The 18,576-nt window shown below is 43.7% G+C and overlaps 1 protein-coding gene across 2 annotated transcripts in view; it reads right to left on the bottom strand.

The window, feature by feature from the left end:
* Window positions 1-4,450: 4,450 nt before the first annotated feature.
* Window positions 4,451-18,576, bottom strand: part of CRPPA (CDP-L-ribitol pyrophosphorylase A) — a 282,427-nt gene continuing 268,301 nt past the window's right edge. For both annotated transcript variants that reach the window (XM_069094436.1, XM_069094437.1), the window contains one exon: window positions 4,451-5,351. In XM_069094436.1, the coding sequence (XP_068950537.1) occupies window positions 5,244-5,351 (108 nt within the window). In that variant the 3' untranslated portion in view covers window positions 4,451-5,243. The remainder of the gene's footprint in view (window positions 5,352-18,576) is intronic.

The following is an 18,576-nucleotide window of genomic DNA, read 5'->3' as shown; positions in this document are numbered from 1 at the left end:
CTATCTATCTATCTATCTATCTATCTATCTATCTATCTATCTATCTATCTATCTATCTATCTATCTGTCTGTCTGTCTGTCTGTCTGTCTGTCTGTCTGTCTGTCCGTCCATCCATCCATCTGTCTGACAACTCTCATTATCATCATATCATTAACTCCATGCCAATGATCTATCCAGGCTGTCAGTCAGCTGAAAAGTCAAGTCATGTCACATCAATAAGCATTTAATGGCAAACCACTATAGTATCTTTGAGAAGAAAACCCTAAATAAGGTCATAAAGAATCAGACATGACTGAGACGATTGAACAAAAAATGCTTACTGTGTTTGTGGCACCTATGAGGGATCCAAAGAAAGTCTCACTTCAGCTGACAGTCCTGCTCTGCTCTGCTCTCACTCGGGTCCTGGGATCATCACCTGCCTGATAGGTCTCTCCATAAATGTTTACCACCAGCAGCATCTCAGACTCACCCATTCATCCTCTCTTGCATCCTCATCCAACTCCAAACTTCTGTATTTCTAAAGAGAGTAATACCATCCTCCCAATCACCCAGTTCAGTAACTTTGACACCATTTCTGAGTCTTCCCTTTCCATCTCCCTCATTCAGAAGTCAATTCTGGTAATTTTACCATGAGAACAACATCTTCTATCCATCCGTCCCTCTCATCCCATGACCAAGGCTGCCTCCCTAAATCAGGCCTTCACTGCCTTTTACCGTTATGAGAAGAATGGACTCCTCTGATCTCCATAGCCCTAGGCTGTGCCCTCTCCAATTCATCATCCACATAACTGCAGAAATAAGATCCCTCAAGTACAGGTCTAACATGGTTACGTCCTCTGCTCAAAGTCCCTGTAGGGAAAGCATGATCTCCTTACTCTGGCATTTCATGCCCCCCCCCCCAAGTCTGGCTCCCCTCCACCTCTACCCCTTCATTCCACACTGCTTCACTTTATGCACTCCATTACATCCATATTGGCCCACTCACTATCTCATAAACTTAACCCTCCATTTCCTCCCTCCCCATCTATTTGTATAAACTACCCCAGCCCCTGTCCCAGCCCCAGCCCTACAGTCTGGAATGCATTCACTCCTTATCTCTGCCTCTCAGAATTCCTGTCTTCCTTAGAGGCCCAGGTTAGGAGCCCCTCTTGCAGGAAATCTTTTCTGCTCCCTTTCCTTCCTGCTTCTCAGCTTTTCTTCCTCCTTCTTATCTCTGCACTATCTTAATCCATTCATTCATACAAACATGTATTAAGCATCCTCTATGTGCCAAGGACAGGTCCAAGTGTTGAGGATAGAAGGAAAAAAATAAAATCCCTGCTTTTAAGGCTCCTCTACTCTCCTGTCATACTTAGCTGCACCCATGTGTCCTCTGAACAGAGCACTATTTGCTCCTTGGTTCTGATTCTGTCATTCTAGTTCAAGTGCCTGGCACAGTGCTTTACACTTAGGGGGGACCCAAACTGAAGCAGAGATGACTGTACATTCAGGCATTTAAACACAACCTAAAGCATTTATTCAAATATTTGTTGTGACATTGGATGCTTAGAAAACTGTCATTACATTTAGAGACTGGACAGTTAGCCTTTAATTGACCATGTATTCCTAAGGCATGCTTGTTCAGGAGATATGCCTTTGGCTTTGCCTGTCATAAACAGAGATTTTCAGTCATTAATTCCAGTTTGTTCATTTTATTTTTATAACTAAAATCGAACTCTTACAAGTGCACATAAACAAAACATTAACTGGAAAAGGCCACTGGAGCACCCTCCATAAACGGCCAGCAAAAAAGCAAGCCAGGGAAAGCCTTCAATTTTTATTTTCAACTCTTTTCTCTTTTAAGAAAACTACTCGGGGCAGCCAGGTAGCACAGTGAGTAAGAGCACCGGCTCCAGTGTCAGGATGACCTGGAGATCGAATCCCGGGCTCAGACACTTAGCACCCACCCAGAAACACCTGGCCGTGTAACCTTGAGCAAGTTACTTAACCCCAATTGCTTAGGGGCGGCCAGGTGGCTCAGAGAGTAAGAGCACTGGCTCCACTGTTGGGATGACCTGGAGATCGAATCCTGGGCTCAGATACTCAGCACCACACCCAGAAATAACTGGCTGTGTGACCTTGAGCAAGTTACTTAACCCCGATTGCTTAAGAAAAAAATAAAAGAAAACTACTCAAAACAGATCGGATCTGCCGGTCACTCAGAAATCTTGGTGATCCCTCCATCTACAGGGAGACCTATGAACAATGCCAAAGTGGTGGCACTTTATTCTAGTTCCAAATGGGATTCAGCAGCGAGCCCTGGCCTCAAGTGCTTCCTCCACAAATGAAGGGGATGGGGCGAGTCTGGCTGAGCCCCAAGGACTCATCCCAGTCTGAAGTCAATGATTCTAGAGAGCCTGTACCAATGGGCTTGTTAAATGGTAATAAGTAAAAGAAAAGGCCTTTCAATGGATACATACAGTTACATACATATTTGGTTATAACTTTATTTTACAGCAGTCAATGTGCTCACTCCACTCTACCGTCTCAAACATCTGGTTTGATTTTCTAACACCCATTGCCATTCATCCTTTGTTCATGGAAAAGTACTGATGACTTTATGACTTTGAGGACATAGCTTTGCCTCTCTGGTAAAGAGGCCCCACTTTGAAAGAAGCTTCATGAAGACACAAAGTAAACATCGTCTTATCATGGGACCCTGGAGCTAGACCACAGGGACCCCAAAGGTCGTTCAGTCCAATCCTCTCATCTTATGGAAGAGAAAAATAAAGCCTGGAGATATTAAATGACCAAGACCACACAGGTCTTGGATCAGAGATGGGATTTGAACCCGGGTCCTCTGACTTCAGAGCCAATCTCTGTCTATGGTATGAAGGGAAAAGAAAAGGAAAGACTTCAGCCAGGTAAGCAAGCAGTAAGTCCACAAGGCCAAGCAACCCATGAGAGCCACTGAAACACGGAGATGATTTTAAAAACAGCCAGCACGTCTTGTGCTGTCAGGGGAGGGCATGGACCAGCCCCTGCTCTCCTCCCCCCCCAGAAGAGCCCAGGGGCTTCTGTTTGGCCACAAGAGCCTGAGAGCATCGGTCTATTTAGAGGAGGCATGAGTCCACTGATGTGCTTCCATGCCTCCTACTCCAGGCCACCTCCCCGGTTATGGAGAAGGATCTTGTATCCAGAACAGTACAGTCCAGGTAATGGCTGTAGACAGGACCAATGTGTGGCCCCTTGGCCTCTTCTGCCCTTGTTCCTGGCAGGCTGTCTGCATCCCTGATGGAGGAGTGAAGGCGTTTGAACCACATGGGAGTTACAGTCCATTTTTTCTTTGCTTTCTCGGTTGCCATGGCCACATGGGTTTTCTTCCCCCAGAAGCTGAGTATCTCTACACTTAGCTGCACTGGGCCTCAGGTAACATTAACCTGGTCACTGAGACCATCCCTAAGGCTCCAGCAAGACCTGCCCGGATAAAGCCTTTGGAGGCCAGGTTCTCCTTCACACCATGATGAGGCAACAAAGCAAGTAAATGGAAGGCTTCCAGTCAGGCCCTGCCCCTCCGCCTTCCTATGCACTCCCTGGCTACTTGGGGCAATGCCAGGGGACACCAGGTCTAGCAGATCCCATCAAGCTGGCCTTCCATTACATCCTTCATTTTCTCCCTGAGCAGCAACTCAGGAGCGACCAGTGGATCTGCCTTTGCACACAAGCCATGCTGAACAGGGAGAGGATCCTGGCCACCAGCTCAGCTACCCATGGAGAGCACTGAGGACCAAAGACATGAGGGGCTTGGAGCGATCCACACACTGATCAGAACAGGGCCTCCAACTGATGACCAGGAATAGAAGAACCAGGGACAAGGAGATGGCAGAGGTTCACCAGACAGCAGAAATCCAAGGAGCTCTAGGGGCCTCCCAGACTGGAACCCAAACTCATTTCTTCTCCCACATCAGAAGTGTCGCACTTCTACCGGGCACAATCCAAACAGCTCTGATGGGACAGACCAGGAATGTGAAGCAAAAGAAGCTCAAGATTACACAAGCTCCATTGTGGCCCCCAGTGCTGTTGTTCAGTCATGTCCAACTCTTCATGACCCCATTTGGCAGAGATGCCCAAGTGGTTTGTCATCTCCTCCAGCTCCTTTGACAGATGAGGAAACTGAGCCAAAGAGGGGCAAGTGCCTTTCCCAGGGTCACACAGCTAGTAAGTGTTTGAGGTCAGATTTGAACTCAGGAAGATGAGACTTCCTGATCCCAAAGCCAGAGCTGTATCCACTGCACCAACTGCTACCCCTGGTGACCCAGTCCACACCAGTTGAGTCCTGGAAAACCAAAATGAGCCTCTCTCAAGGCTTATGAAATCTGGAGACCTTTTTGTCTTGTAAATAATTCCCTATGCTAACTCTGGAAGGAAGGCATCACTTTCCCTGTGTCCAAGAATGACAGAAAATCAGGATTAATCAGGAAAGATTTTTATTATTTTATTTTTTGGTGGCAAGATTTGGCCAGTGCCTAGAAAATAGTTATTTTATCTTCATTCATTTCAATAGTCAGAATCAACTTCTGGCTAATTCATTGAAAGGAAAACAAAAAATGAAAGCAACCTCAGGGCCCACTCAGGGGAAGAGAGGAAAGGGGATTCCATGGTGGCCTAATACCATTCAGAGCCCAGCAGGTGCATGGCCTTTTCATTCCTCGTCCTTTAAGGTGCACACCTCCGGTTCAGAAGGAAACCAGATGGCACCACTCAAGGCTCTCCCCATCATCTCAGACCCTCATCTAGGATGCAGAGAAAGGAATATTTGGAAAAGAAAAAGCAGAATTCTGAAAAACGTCCAAAAGCCCCATCAGCACTAAGGAATTCAGAGAATCATCTGCTTGACTAATCTGTGAGAACGGTGACAAAAGATTTTTGTTATCACTTGTTCTTAAATTAGTCTTTTAATTGGATAGGACCTAACAGTTATCTAGATCTTTCGAAAGAATCTTCCCCTGGAAAGGCCCCCAAATTAACTGTCTGGGCAGCAGTTATACAGTTTCCAATTTAATGGATTCTTCTCACATATAAGCAAACAGTAAGGCCTGAACTGCATAGAAATGGGCACTAATTGGAAGCTTTAGGAGAAAACTTCAGCATGAAACAAGGAAGGGAAAATCATTACAATTTTCTGGAGGAAAATGAGAGGCAAAGACATAAGGAAAGAGAATGGGAGAGAAGGACTGAGCGTGGTCCGTCTTCTTGTCATACATCACGCGATCAGCAGCTGCCCAGTGAGTCCGGCACTTCGGTCCTTGATGAGCGAAGCGATGATGTTGGCGCCCTGCCTGACGCTTTCTTGTAGCTGTTGTAGATTGTCCTGGAAAGAAAAACAACAACCAATTAAGGAGCTTTTACAACGCCCAGTGGGTTGGGAGAGATGCTTCCTGTGGCCTGCAGACACAGGGTTACTGGCCACTGCTGACATCACCTTAAAGATCAAAGAAGAAAACAGTAAATGGCCTTGCGACCTGGAATGCACCATAGAAAGGCTAGATATCAGTTACTGTAGAAGGAGGACTCCAATCAGATTTTCAAGCAGGGAGCCTACCCCAGTCCCACGGCTCCTGGGCTCAGCCTCCCTCCTCTAGCTATCTGGGGCTGAGCCTCCAGCCCCACCCCAGGCTGGGATCAGTCCAGAGGCTCCATCCTCTGCAAAGATGTCCCATGACTAATGCAGTCAGCACGCTGCGGAGAAGCCAGGGTCAGCGCTGACCAAAATGGAGCACCAGCCAGCAGAATCCAAAGCAGCATCTGCTTTAGGATGCAAATCCTCGGCTCGTCCATGGGTAAATATTTTAATGGTGATGCACGGCTCGTCTGGTCTTCTGTGCGCATCCTTGATTTGGAGCCATGGCTGGATGTAGGTGTGAGCATTACAGAGACGCTCAGAGATCGAGCTTCAAGATGAATGTTCAGCCTGAGTTACTCACAAACTGCCAGGGATTGGGAGAAAGCCTTCAGGGGTGCCCAAGGAAGCTCTTCTCTCTAGTTCCTTTGAAGGTGTTAAGCTGGTGATGGGGTTGCCTGGGAAGGAACTGGACTAGAAGAGGTATCCCACCCCAGATAACTTTATATGGACTGAATAGCTTCATCTAACAGATAGAAAATGTCCTCTTAGGCCCTTTGCCTGGCTCAGTTTCCCAAACCTGCTTAGCAGACTGGATACCAGGAGTAAAGGATACAGCCTGATCTAGATAGAGTTCCTGTGAAAGTCACTGACCCTATTCGCCGAGATCTCTTGCCCTTGGGTTCACGCCAGGTAAGGAAGGGTCCGTTGCTTAAAGATGAAGCCATGAGTCCACTTCACTGTCTCTAGACCCTCACCCCCAGGGACCACACATGCAATTATAGGAGATTTCCTTCTGGTGTGAAGCAGATGTGTTGTTTTTACTTTCCTTTTGCTTTTTTGAGCTTATCTCATGCCTCACTTTTCCAAGGCATACACTTGCCGAGAGAGAACACACAGAAATACCCCAGGCTCTGTTTTGCCCTTTGTTCAGGCAGAACTCCCAATGGGAGCTGTAACTGAGGAAATATTCCTTTAATCATCTCTTTAGACAATTAAACCCAAATCCTTTCATTACTGGCCAAAGAAAGAGTTTTTGCAGGAGGCTCTCACATCAAAAAATGAATCATTCGGACCAGGCAAGTCACGTGTGTGCCTGTTTTTGTCCTGCTGTCTAGGCCCAGGGGCATTGGTGGACTTGGCTAGGCCACAGGTAGCCAAGGTCACTGATCAGAGAGGCACCGGGGCAGGGTTCTAGAGATCAGACCCTTCTGCAGCATTATCCAGGTACATGATAGCATGGGGCTTTTCTCCTTCCTTCCTTTCTTCCTCCCTCCCTCCTCCTTTTTTTTCCTCCCATTTTTTCTTCCTTTCTTCTTCACTTGGAAAACAGATTCTAAAATTCAAGTAACATTTAAATGCTGTGCAGAGTACTGTGTTACGCATAAGAGAAACGAAACAATAAAGTTTCTGCCCTCAAGAATCTTGGACTCTTCTTTGGGGATGGGGGTAGAAATCTAGGGGACACACGAGTAAATTAAAAGGCAATTTGAGAAGGGGGAAGGCACCAGAAACTGGACATCAGTGGAGCGGCTCCTGGGCTGAGGTCTGAAGAGAGAAAGCAGCCCCTCTGCAAGGACATTTTTGTCTTTCCATTACCAGTATACCACACAGTCTCTGGCACAGGAGTGTACAGAGTGGATGCACAGCCAGACCTGGGGTTAGGGAGATCTGAATTCGCATCTCATCTCAGACACTAGCCTTGTGACCCTCGGTAAGTCACATAAATACTGGTTGATTCAGTTTCCCCATCTGTAAAGAATAATAGAACCTACCTCACAGGACTGCTGTGAAGACCAAATGAAATAACTGTAAAGTTCTTAGCACAGTCCTTGGTACACAGTAAGAACTATATAAATGTTAGCTACAATTATTATTACTTAAGGAATGCTGCTTAATTGAATGCCAGTGCAAAGAAGGTCACAATTCCCAAAAGAATGAGATTATGAAAGTAGAAGCCAAAACTGCCAGCAAAGGAGAAGAAAGATAAAAACCACCTGCCTCAGTTTCCCTGTAAGAGAAGTTTATTGTCTTTCCACTGAGCTAGGTACACACACCCATGGACATGGATACATGAGCATGTGCTCACACGCCCACACATTGTTTGGCCTCTACCTCCAAATGCCAGCTCTGATGCTGGAATGATGACCGTGGTATGGCAATGACAGACAGGAAGTGTGTAAATGCGCCTCTGTTCACAGATACTCTAAAAGCCACTTCTACCCCCAAAGCCCCCTGCATTCTGTGTCTTTCCACTGCAATTGCTGGGGAAATCCACTGGGAATCTCATAGATTTTATCACAATGTGAAACTCAGAGCCAAAATCATCAGACAGTATTCCCTCCTTTTCTCAGTTATTTATAAATTATGGTAACAAAATTTGTTTTGCAAAACAACAGGGAAACAGAAGTTCACACAGCCAAGTGAAGATACTGGCTGAGATTTAACAACGGCAGCTGTGCTACGGGAATCTCTAGAAGGGCCAAATGCCATCACCCCCAACTGGCGCTTTGTCCATCCAAGATTCCAGAACTCACCAGTGGGACTGAAGATCACGGCTCTTCTCAGAGAAGAGTTCCCTTGGTTTAATCATCCACGTCTGCACTAATCTGACTGCCCCAGCCTTCGATCAAGAATCTCAACAGCAAGAATTCCCAAGGTGTATCTGGGTGGTTGCTGATGGAGAGGTCGGCCTTTCACATCATGGGAACTGGGTGAAGAGGGCCATCACCCACCCCCGCACCCGCACCTCCACAAAGCTTGGACGACACACTCAGTAAATGGGAGAACAACTGCTCACTAGGTCTGAAGGACTCTTTGCAAGGGGGATTTTAACAAGAAGAAAGTCAATCCAAAAAATATGAGAAAACTCCTTCTGATCATCTAAAGCTCCACATTGTCCTCCTTAACCTTCTTCAATTTAAAATCAAAGGATGATTTATGTCCAAAAACCTATTATGCTCGACAACATATAGCCTCCAGTAAAGGGATTCTATTCATTTCAATCTCTGTTGATTCAACAGACATTTTCTTAAGAGACTACAGCTAGTAAGTCCCCTAGGAAGGGCCAGGATGCAAAAACCTGCCCATTCTAATGGGGTCAAATGTTTTACACTGGGATGAAAGAAATTGGGAGTATGGGATAGAACTCCAAAACGAAATCATAACAATAATAGTAACTATTGGCAAAATTATAAGAACTCATCTCAGTAATGTCTACCAACAAGCATTCACTATGTGCCAGGTACTATACTAAGTAAGAGATATATAAAGGCAAAAATAAGCCTCCCTGCTCTCAGAGAGTTCACCTTTGAATAAGGGATAATATGAAAATAACTATAACTATACATATATACATATAAATACACACAAGGTAGAGATGATACAAGCGGAAGGTCTTCTCAGAGGGAGGGCAGTAGGGACTGACCTTGGGGAAAACCTTAGTCCCACAGAAGTCTGCACGTCTCTTCCTCTCCAAATGCTGCTCCTCATCACAACTCACCAGGGAATACTGTGCAATAGCTTCTTGGGAGCGGGGACTGTCTCCCTCATTAGCCCCTGTCCCCTGTGTGGGACAGCCACTGAAGATGCCAATCCCGTGTCCACCAAACACCCTGAAATTCTGAGTATCTGAAGCAGGGCTGGCAGGATGCTAGCAAATTCCAGAAAATACCCACCCCATGAAATCAAGATCCTCCAGACACCGCATCTCCAGAAATCAAGGTCTGGCCCAGGCTGGGACAGAGACTGCTCCAGGCACTGACCAAGGACGGGGACCTGACCTCCAGAGAGATCAGGAATCTAAGGAAGAATGTTCTCACTCTACATTTCTCCTCATTTTCTGAGGACACATTTCATTGTTCTGTGAGCCATCTGCAGAAAAGATAGTGATCTGATTCTTTTAATGTTTTCCATGAGGATTTGGTTTACAAAGGACACTCGCTTTCCTTGCAGAGAGTCTGGTGCACCGACAGTCAAATACTCCGGCTCCCTCCTACATTTCTCAGGACACCCAAATGTAGAACATCAAAGGCTATGCTCATTTAATAGATGAGAAAACTGAGGCCCAGAGAGATTAACAGCATTCTATGGAGGGAGCCTCATGGGACATTTCTCTAGGGCTGATGATGCTCATAAAAATAATCAAGGAATCATGGAAGGTAAAGGGCAGGTTTGTGGAGACAGCGATGCCTTTAGAATCTGAAAACCTGGGTTTGAATACTGACCTTGCCCATTACTGCCACCTCTCTTGACCCTGGGTCTCCTCACCCATAGAAGGAGGGAGTGTAGGAGACCATGTCAAAGGCCCCTCCAGCTGGAAGTGAAGCCTGTGTGTGCTGTCCCAGGGCTATGATGCTCTGCCCCAAGCCTGGGGCTGCAGGGGACTCAGCAGAAGGAAAAGGCACCAGGGAAGTCTGGTACACATTGGAGATTTCCCACTTAATCCTCAATTCCATTCAGTAAACACTGGTTAAATGTGGCAGGCACTGCAGATACAGAGATAAAAACACAGCGGTCCCTGACCTAGAGAAGCCTGTACTCTCAGGGAAAACAAGGCGCAAAGAGAAAACACACCTAGAATAAATACAAAGCAATGGGGGGGAGGGGAGGGAGGGCATGGACACCTAGAATAAATACAAAGCAATGGGGGGGCATGGACACCTAGAATAAATACCAAGCAATGGTGGGGGGAGGGCATGGACACCTAGAATAAATACCAAGCAATGGTGGGGGGCATGGACACCTAGAATAAATACAAAGCAATGGGGGGGCATGGACACCTAGAATAAATACAAAGCAATGGGGGGGCATGGACACCTAGAATAAATACAAAGCAATGGCGGGGGGAGGGCATGGACACCTAGAATAAATACCAAGCAATGGTGGGGGGCATGGACACCTAGAATAAATACAAAGCAATGGGGGGGCATGGACACCTAGAATAAATACAAAGCAATGGCGGGGGGCATGGACCTTCCTCCTTATCCCTCCTCAAAGAGCTGACATCCTGTCCCTGGTCTCGGGGGACCACCTGCTCCTCCTCTCCTCCTACTAACCGTCTCTCAGGCCAGGGCCTATGGATCGCCTGGCACACAGCAGGTGCTTACTAACTGCTCAGTGACTGCTGGTTATCAAGTGACCTTTAGTTGCATTGTAGTCTACTGGACCATCACAGCAAAAATGGCAGATGTTCACTAGGCTAAGAAGGAGCTGACCGTGATCACTGCATTTCAGTCATTTTTCATTATAAAATCATGATTCCGGGACTCTGGAAGTTGCATCCTGCAAAGGCAGAATAAACAGAAGGGAAAGAAGCCACATTAAGCCAGGAAGAAGTCAGTCTGTTCTCTTCCTCCTGAGGCCATTGCCGGCTGCGAGCCCCGGCAGTGGGGCCAGGCCTTTCATCAGCACTGCTCGAGTCATGATCTCATTCCTTCTCAATGGGGCTCACAGAGAGAAAGAGCTGAGGGACAAGATGCCCTCCTGCCAGGATCTGAGGACGGTTCCCACTCTACAGGCAGCCATTACACGGGGACAGGCAACTGTATTCAGCCTCTCGTCAGTGGAGACAGCCCATCACTGACGACACATGGCTCATTCTGTTCCTGTGTGGTTTTGAGCTCCTGAGTCACTGAAAGCTTTTCATTCCATGAAGCTAGCCGATTAGGTTTGGTGGCATCAATTTTAAATGTCATCCCTAAATTTTTATAGGCAGTTATGAACAAGGTTAGCCTGTGATGCTGGCCCCATTACAAAAGCTGGCTGGTTGAGGTTTCCAGGTGATTCAGGGATCTATGTCTGTAGTAGGGAAATCAATTGCTTGTTAGTCCATTAAAAACAGAAAAAGCAAAATTAGAGTCACCGTATGATTCTAGCCCCTGGGACTTGCCTTGCTAAGCACCCAGTGGGTGAAGACGGAGGTGCTGCCCAATTTCTACCATTTCCTTGTAAGGTTTGCATTGGTCGCTAGGTCTGGGCGCTCTAAGGAGAATCCTTCTGTAATATCTAGCAGCAATCACCCTATCTGCATTGTCCTCATCGTCAACTCCTGTTTCCATGAACACATCAGCACGGCTCAGGCATTTGTCTTATTCTTCTTTGTCTTCCTGATTCTGGCCGAGCTCACGTGGATATGGCCCCTGAGAACCTTCTTTTTCATTCTGTTCTTGACCCTCATCCGTTCCATTGGCTTCACCTGGAGCTCAACCACTTCTGGTTACGTTTATCCAGTGGAGAGTACCTGATACCAGTCTTTCCTAGGGGAAGGTAAAGCAACATCTGCTTGTTTCAATGGCTTCTCCCCAGGCTTCCTATCCACCTTCTTCCTGATTGGGGAAAAGAGGCAGTCACTTACCTTTCTTTAAATGTCTTAGGAGAACAAAACTTCTGTAATTCATAATATTGTAAAGGTTTTGGTTGGGACACTTTCCCAATCTCCTGTGGCCTATTTTTCAGGTCCAAAAATATGTATTCAGACTGCTATTACATGATTTTAGTTGCTTTCAATGGGTTCTTTCTGTTCAGCTTGGATTTCAGGATGCAGTCAATAGAAAGCTGGACCTGGAATTAGGAAGACCCGAGTTCAAATTTGACCTCAGACCTTCCTTGACATATCTATGTTTGATGTACCTTGCTTAGAGGAAACTGAGGTGTTTGTAAATATTACTAGCATTCATTGGTTCAATATGACTTCCGCATTCAAGATCTCACCCTTTTTTCACAGTGAACATGAAGAATTACATTTTCAGAACAAAGTAAAAAGAGTGCAGCAGAGAACAAAAGAAAACCTACAAGACAGCAAAGAAAAGATGGACAGCTTTCAACATGACGTGTAGCATTTAATATGGAGGCTTTCCTGAAATGGAAATTTATTGCTATATATTTTTAATTCTCTCACTATCTGCTGTGCACATGACATGCTTTTTTCTTATATATTTAAGTTTCAATATTTAAGCTTATATTTCTTTTTCTTATTGTGTATTTAAGTTTCAGTAATAAAAAAATTTAAAAAAAGAATTACATTGTATCAAGTGCAAATGACATTCTGATGTCAACTAGAGGAAGTTATTTTATTCAATATTTTGACCTTTAAATTACCTTATATTTATTTAACTGTGTAAATATTGTCTTCTGTCAATAGAATTACTGAATCCTGCTATAGGAAGTAACAAGGTGACCTTGAGCAAATTACTGCTCTCTGAGCCTCAGTTTCCCCATATCTAAACGGGAAATAATAATATGTGTGATATCTACCTTACAGAGTTGTTGTAATGCTTCCATCCCAATGCTTGGACTACTCTCCCTGCTCAGAATACCATTTGTGTGCATTTAATTTCTGCTCAGCCTTCAAGGCTGAGCTCAAGCCACCTCTTCCCCATGACTCCCTCCTTTGACCATGTGGAGCCATTTACTCCCTCCCACCCTCACTCATTTGTGAATCATTGGACAAACATTTAAAGAATCGCTAGTTGGGCACAGAACACTGGGCTCTGTGCTAGGCGAGATACCACATGTAGAAAAGAACAGTCCCTATCCTCATGGAGCTTACAATCCAGTGGAAAGCATAACATCTACTGTCTACATCACTTATTGACCATATACGTACTAATTTGTTATAACTCCAGGAGCATCAATTGCAATGATATTTCACTTTTTGTGTAAATGTGTATTGCTCCCCAGATTTGATGAAGCAATGTTTCATGGTGGATTTGGAGTCAGTGGACATGGTTGGGTGAATGCCAACGCTATTATTTTTTGCCTGTTGATGTTCATCTTTCATTCTCAAAGAGAACCAATGACATCAGGAAGGTGATGTCTTCACTTGCATGAATTGGATTTAAGTGAGCAACCTTGGGCAAGCCAATTAAGCCCTTCTTGGACTCAGTTTTCTCACCTGTACATTGAAGGGACTTACACATGAAACTTATTGATACTTTACTTTTAGCCTAGAAGAATTCACAGAGGGGCCACAGGAGTCTCCAAGGACTGGAAAAACTGTGCAGGGCAGTAAGATTCCATTGGGTTTTTTTTTTTTGCCAGAAGGGCACTAGGAGAAACTAGAAGGAAAGTGGCAAAGGGAGAAATTTAGCCTTGAAGTCAAGAAAACTGCTAATAATGATTCCCACCAAAATGGGGAGGATGAACATGGAGAGACAGTGACTGATCAGAAAAAGCCGTCCAGGGGTCGTAGTGGCCTCATAGCTTAATCTGCACCAAAAGAAGGCAAGGACATTCAAGGTTTGGGCTGAAGAGAAAGTCCCTAGTCAAGAAAGCAGCTGTTACTTTGGGCTGAATTAACTGGGGCCTGGCACCTCCAAACAAGGAGGTGGCTGTCTTGTTCTATCTACTAACATTTACATCAACTCCAGGCACAATCCAGCTAAACAGCTACTGATGAGAGGCTGTTTTCATCTGGTCCTCACTCATCCTATTGCGATGACAAGAATCACACACTCACTTCAGTCACACTGCCCCGTCTCCATCTTGGGAATAGTTGTTCCCTTTAAGGGCCACCTCAACCACGAAGCCTTCCTTAGGCTAGCCCAGCTGCTAATGAGCTCCTCAAGTCATCACTGGGATCGGTCTGGGCTTCTTCTTTGCTCTTATATTCTCCTTCCTATCATCTGTTTTCATTTCCTCCCTTGACAGCAGGCAAGCTCTTTGAGATAAAGGTCTCAGTCCTCAGCTATCTTCATATTCACCATGCCTTACAGTCTGTTGGCACTTAATAAATATTTCTTTGCAGGAAAGGACAGCACAATGAAGAATTATTGTGATTAAAGAAGCTCCAGAGACAGGGGACATCAAACTTGGATTCATCAGGAAAAGCTTCCTGGGGGTCCTGAGGCAGGAGACCAGAGGGCAGCCATCTCTGAGTGATGGCCAGCAGGATGGAGGAAAGTCTGGAGTGGGGGGATGAAGAGGAAGAAACGATGGGGGCAAGGGAAGAACAGGGGGGAGTTCTGGGAGCACTGACTTGGATTCTCTTCAGTTGTGGGACATCCAATAAGGCGGGCTACACAAATGCGGCAGGTGCCAGTTCTCTTGGTCTTTGTTTGGGGTAATAAGGAGGGAAACTCCATTTACAAAGGATCTGAATGAAACTCCTTCATGCCAAGGTCTACCTGAGGAATGGAAATTATGTTTATAGTTATTTCCTGAAAGCTCTGAGAACCACTCATCCAAGCAAATGCACCTCTTAAATGCCTCATTTGCCTTAGACCCATTATTAAGTGTTGTTTTTTCCCCTTCGTTAAGACAGAATGTGAGCAGTGTCTCAACTCGTTGGTCTCTGGACAGAAAATGCACATTAAGAATGCCAACAGTTAAACAGGTAAATTAATGTTAGTAGATGGTCTTAAAGTGGTGTGATCTTTGGTGTGGATTTTTTTTTCTTTTAAGCAATGGGGTTAAGTAACGTGCTCAAGTTTACATGGCCAGTTATTCTGGGTGTGGTGCTAAGTATCAGAGCCCGGATTCGATCCCAGGTCATCCCGACTCTGGGGCCAGTGCTCTTACTCACCGAGCCACCTGGACGCCCCTAAGCAATTGGGGTTAAGTAACTTGCTCAAGTTTACATGGCCAGTTGTTTCTGGGTGGGTGCTAAGTGTCTGAGCCTGGATTCGATCCCAGGTCATCCCGACTCTGGGGCCGGTGCTCTTACTAGCTGTGCTACCTGGACACCCTGGGTGTGGATTTTTTTTAATGCTAATTTTGTTATATGAAGAATTGGAAATGACCTTTCAGGTCATTTAGTCCTTTCCTTCCATTTTACAGATGAGAAGAGTGAAACTGAGGAAAATTAGGTGACTTTATCAGGGTCACAGGTCACACATATAGTAGTAGCTAATATCTATAAAACATTGTAAGGATGTAAAACAGTTTAGAAATATTTCATTTTTTTTCCTTACAATAACCCTAGCTGACAGAGACAGATACTATCGTGTGTACATAACATGTACACAAATACATGTATATGTGTATGCTTGCATTTATGCATATATGCGTACACAACACACATAAGCATTTATTATATATAACCTAGAAAATATGTTCATACACACATATGCCTGTCTATGGATCATGTTCTAAAGTCTATAGAGATAGGGTAAAGGGAGTGATATCACCATCACATGTGACTGAATCAATGAGTCTCACTGTCCCTGCCCATAAAAGTGAGATAATAATGACCAGTTCTGCCTACCTTCTAAAAGAACTGCAAGGATCAAATGAGATAATAGAAATATAATCACCGTTGTGGCTAAAGGGTGATGTGTGGATGTAACTTGCCTTTACTCTTGCCTTTACAAACTCCATACATGTTTTATAATGTGAACATAAACTGAGAGAATTCAATTTCTAGGTTGATTAATGTCAGAGAACCTAACCGAAATAATGGGCCACCAGTGATAGCTGAATTCAAACACTGGAGAAAATACAAACACAAGCATTTCCTACTGCACACTAATGGTCTCCAAACAAGCTCTGCGGAACAGATGTAGTTGAAATAAAACAAATATTTATTAAGCCAAAAAGTGATTTTCTCTCTGAGTTTATATTTTACATAAATACATTGCAGAGGGAGGTTGGAGGGCTTGTCAATTAAAGGAAATACTAAGCCATCAAATGCTAACTTGCTGGGGGCCACAAACACACAGTGTCAAACTATGAAAGCAAAAATGAAAATAAAAATTTAAATCCAAACACACATTGATTTGTTGGTCATAGTAGGAATGGCTTGGCAGGATCTGGGGGAAGGGGGATCTGTTTTACATTGGGAAATGATGGATGTTTGCTTTCTCTGCCTCTATATTTTTATCAAGGTATGAGGCATGAGCCTAAGTAATATTGAATTTCTGATCCAGCATTATAACAAAGTGAAAATGAGTTTAAATGGAAATCTAAGTAAACAGCACATTCCGAATCCCCTGTGGGCCCCTAGAGCACCTACAATGTATGTTGTAATGTGTTTTCCATTTTTTCATCCTCAAGTATAATTTTCTAATTTCCTGGATATTTTAATTTCATAAAAAATAACTTAGCAAAGTACAGACCAAGAGAGAAGTTACCACAGTTCTCCCCAGATCACAACACCTTGGAAGCATGAAAACCTTCCAAATTCCCAGAACTAGCTGTGAAAACAGTAGTGCAAAAAAGCCTGAAGCTTCAAGCAGAGTCCCACCCCCACTCCACCTCAACCTCTTGCTGGGAACAGAGTCCAGCATGAACATAAAGTTCAAAATCAAGAAACAGGGTGGAGAAAATGTGCAAAAAAGAACAATAACAAAAAAAAAAACCTGAACACAGAAAGTTACTATCATGAAGGAAAGATTAAGACACAGACTCAGCAGACAATGAAGTCAAAACAGCTACAAGCAAAGCCTCCAGAAAATGTTAATTGGATGCAAGCCCTATATGAATTCCTGAAAGAGCTAAAATATATATGTTTTCCCCAAATTAAATAATAGTCATAAAGGAAAAACTAGATAAAGAAATGAAAGCAAAGGAAGAAAATTAGGAAAAGAGAATTAACACCTTGGTAAAAGAAGCATAAAAAATACTGAAGAAAATAACAACTTAAAAAACAGAACTGGTGGGTGGCTAGGTGGTACAGTGAATAAAGCACCGGCCTTGGAGTCAGGAGGACCTGAGTTCAAATCCAGCCTCAGACACTTAACACTTACTAGCTGTGTGAGCTTGGAAAAGTCATTTAACCCCAAATGCCTTTCCTCTCCCCTCTCCAAAAAGACCCCAACCTCCCCTGCCCAGAATTGGCCAAAAGGAAAAAAAAGTACAAAAATTCACTGATGAAAATAATTCCTTAAAGAACAGAATTGCCCAAATAGAAAAATAAATACATAAAAGTTCAGTGAAAAAAGTAATTCCTTAAAAATAAGAATTGAGCAATCAAGAAACAATAAAATAAAGTCAAAGGAATGGCAAAAATAGAAGAAAATGTGAACAATATCATCAGAAAAACAACTAACCTAGAAAATTGATTGAGGAGAGATAATTTAAGAATTATTGGATTATCTGAAAGCCAAGATCAAAGAAAGAGCCTAGATAGCATATTTTTAAAAATTATCAGTGTGTGTGTGTGGGGGGGAGAGACAGATACTAGATATAGATATATACTATATATTGATATACTAGAACCAGAAAATAAAATAGAAATTTAAAGACTCCTCTGATCACTCACCATCTGAAAAGATCCCAAAATGAAAACTCCCAGGAATATTATAGCTAAATTGAAGAGTTCCCAGGTCAAAGAAAAAAAATACTTTAAGAAGCAAGAAAGAAACTATTCAAATACCATGGAGTCACATTTAGGATTATCCAAGATTTAGGAGGTGCCACATTAAAAGAGGGAAGGACTTGTAATGTGATATTTTAAAAAGAAAAAGACCTGGAATTACGAGCAAGAATACCTTACCCAGCAAAACTACCATCCTCAAAGGGAAAAAAAATAGATATTTAATGAAATAAAGGATTTTAAAGCATTCCTGATGAAAAGACCAGAGCTGAAGAGAAAATTTGACTTTCAAATACAAGGCTCAAGAGAAGCATAAAAAGAAAAAAACTGAGGGAGAGTTCTATGAACTGATGCTGAGTGAAGTGAGTAGAACCAGGAAAATATCCTACATAGTACATCAGTATTGTAAGGGTGCTCAACATTAGCTACTGTGATCAAGACAGTGATCCAAGATAAGCCCAAAGTACCATGATGAAATATATTATCTACCTTCGGAGAGAGAAATGATGAACTCTGAATACAGACTGAAGAAAGCTTTTTAAAATGTCTTTATTTATATTATCTTATTTTGTTTGTATTTCTTTAGCACCATGCCTAATATGGAACAATATTTTACAGGACTTCACATGTATAATTGAAATCAAAGTGCTTGCCTTCTCAAGGAGAGGGGAGGGGCAGGAGGGAAGAAAATAATTTAGAAGTCAGGAATTTCTTAAATAATTG

Source organism: Petaurus breviceps, unplaced genomic scaffold (assembly GCF_028583685.1).
Source record: "Petaurus breviceps papuanus isolate PSGF00001 unplaced genomic scaffold, PetGlider_PUasm1.0 218, whole genome shotgun sequence".
Taxonomy (NCBI): domain Eukaryota; kingdom Metazoa; phylum Chordata; class Mammalia; order Diprotodontia; family Petauridae; genus Petaurus; species Petaurus breviceps.
The sequence above is the reverse complement of the archived record's forward strand: the minus strand, read 5'-3'. Positions and strand labels throughout refer to the sequence as shown.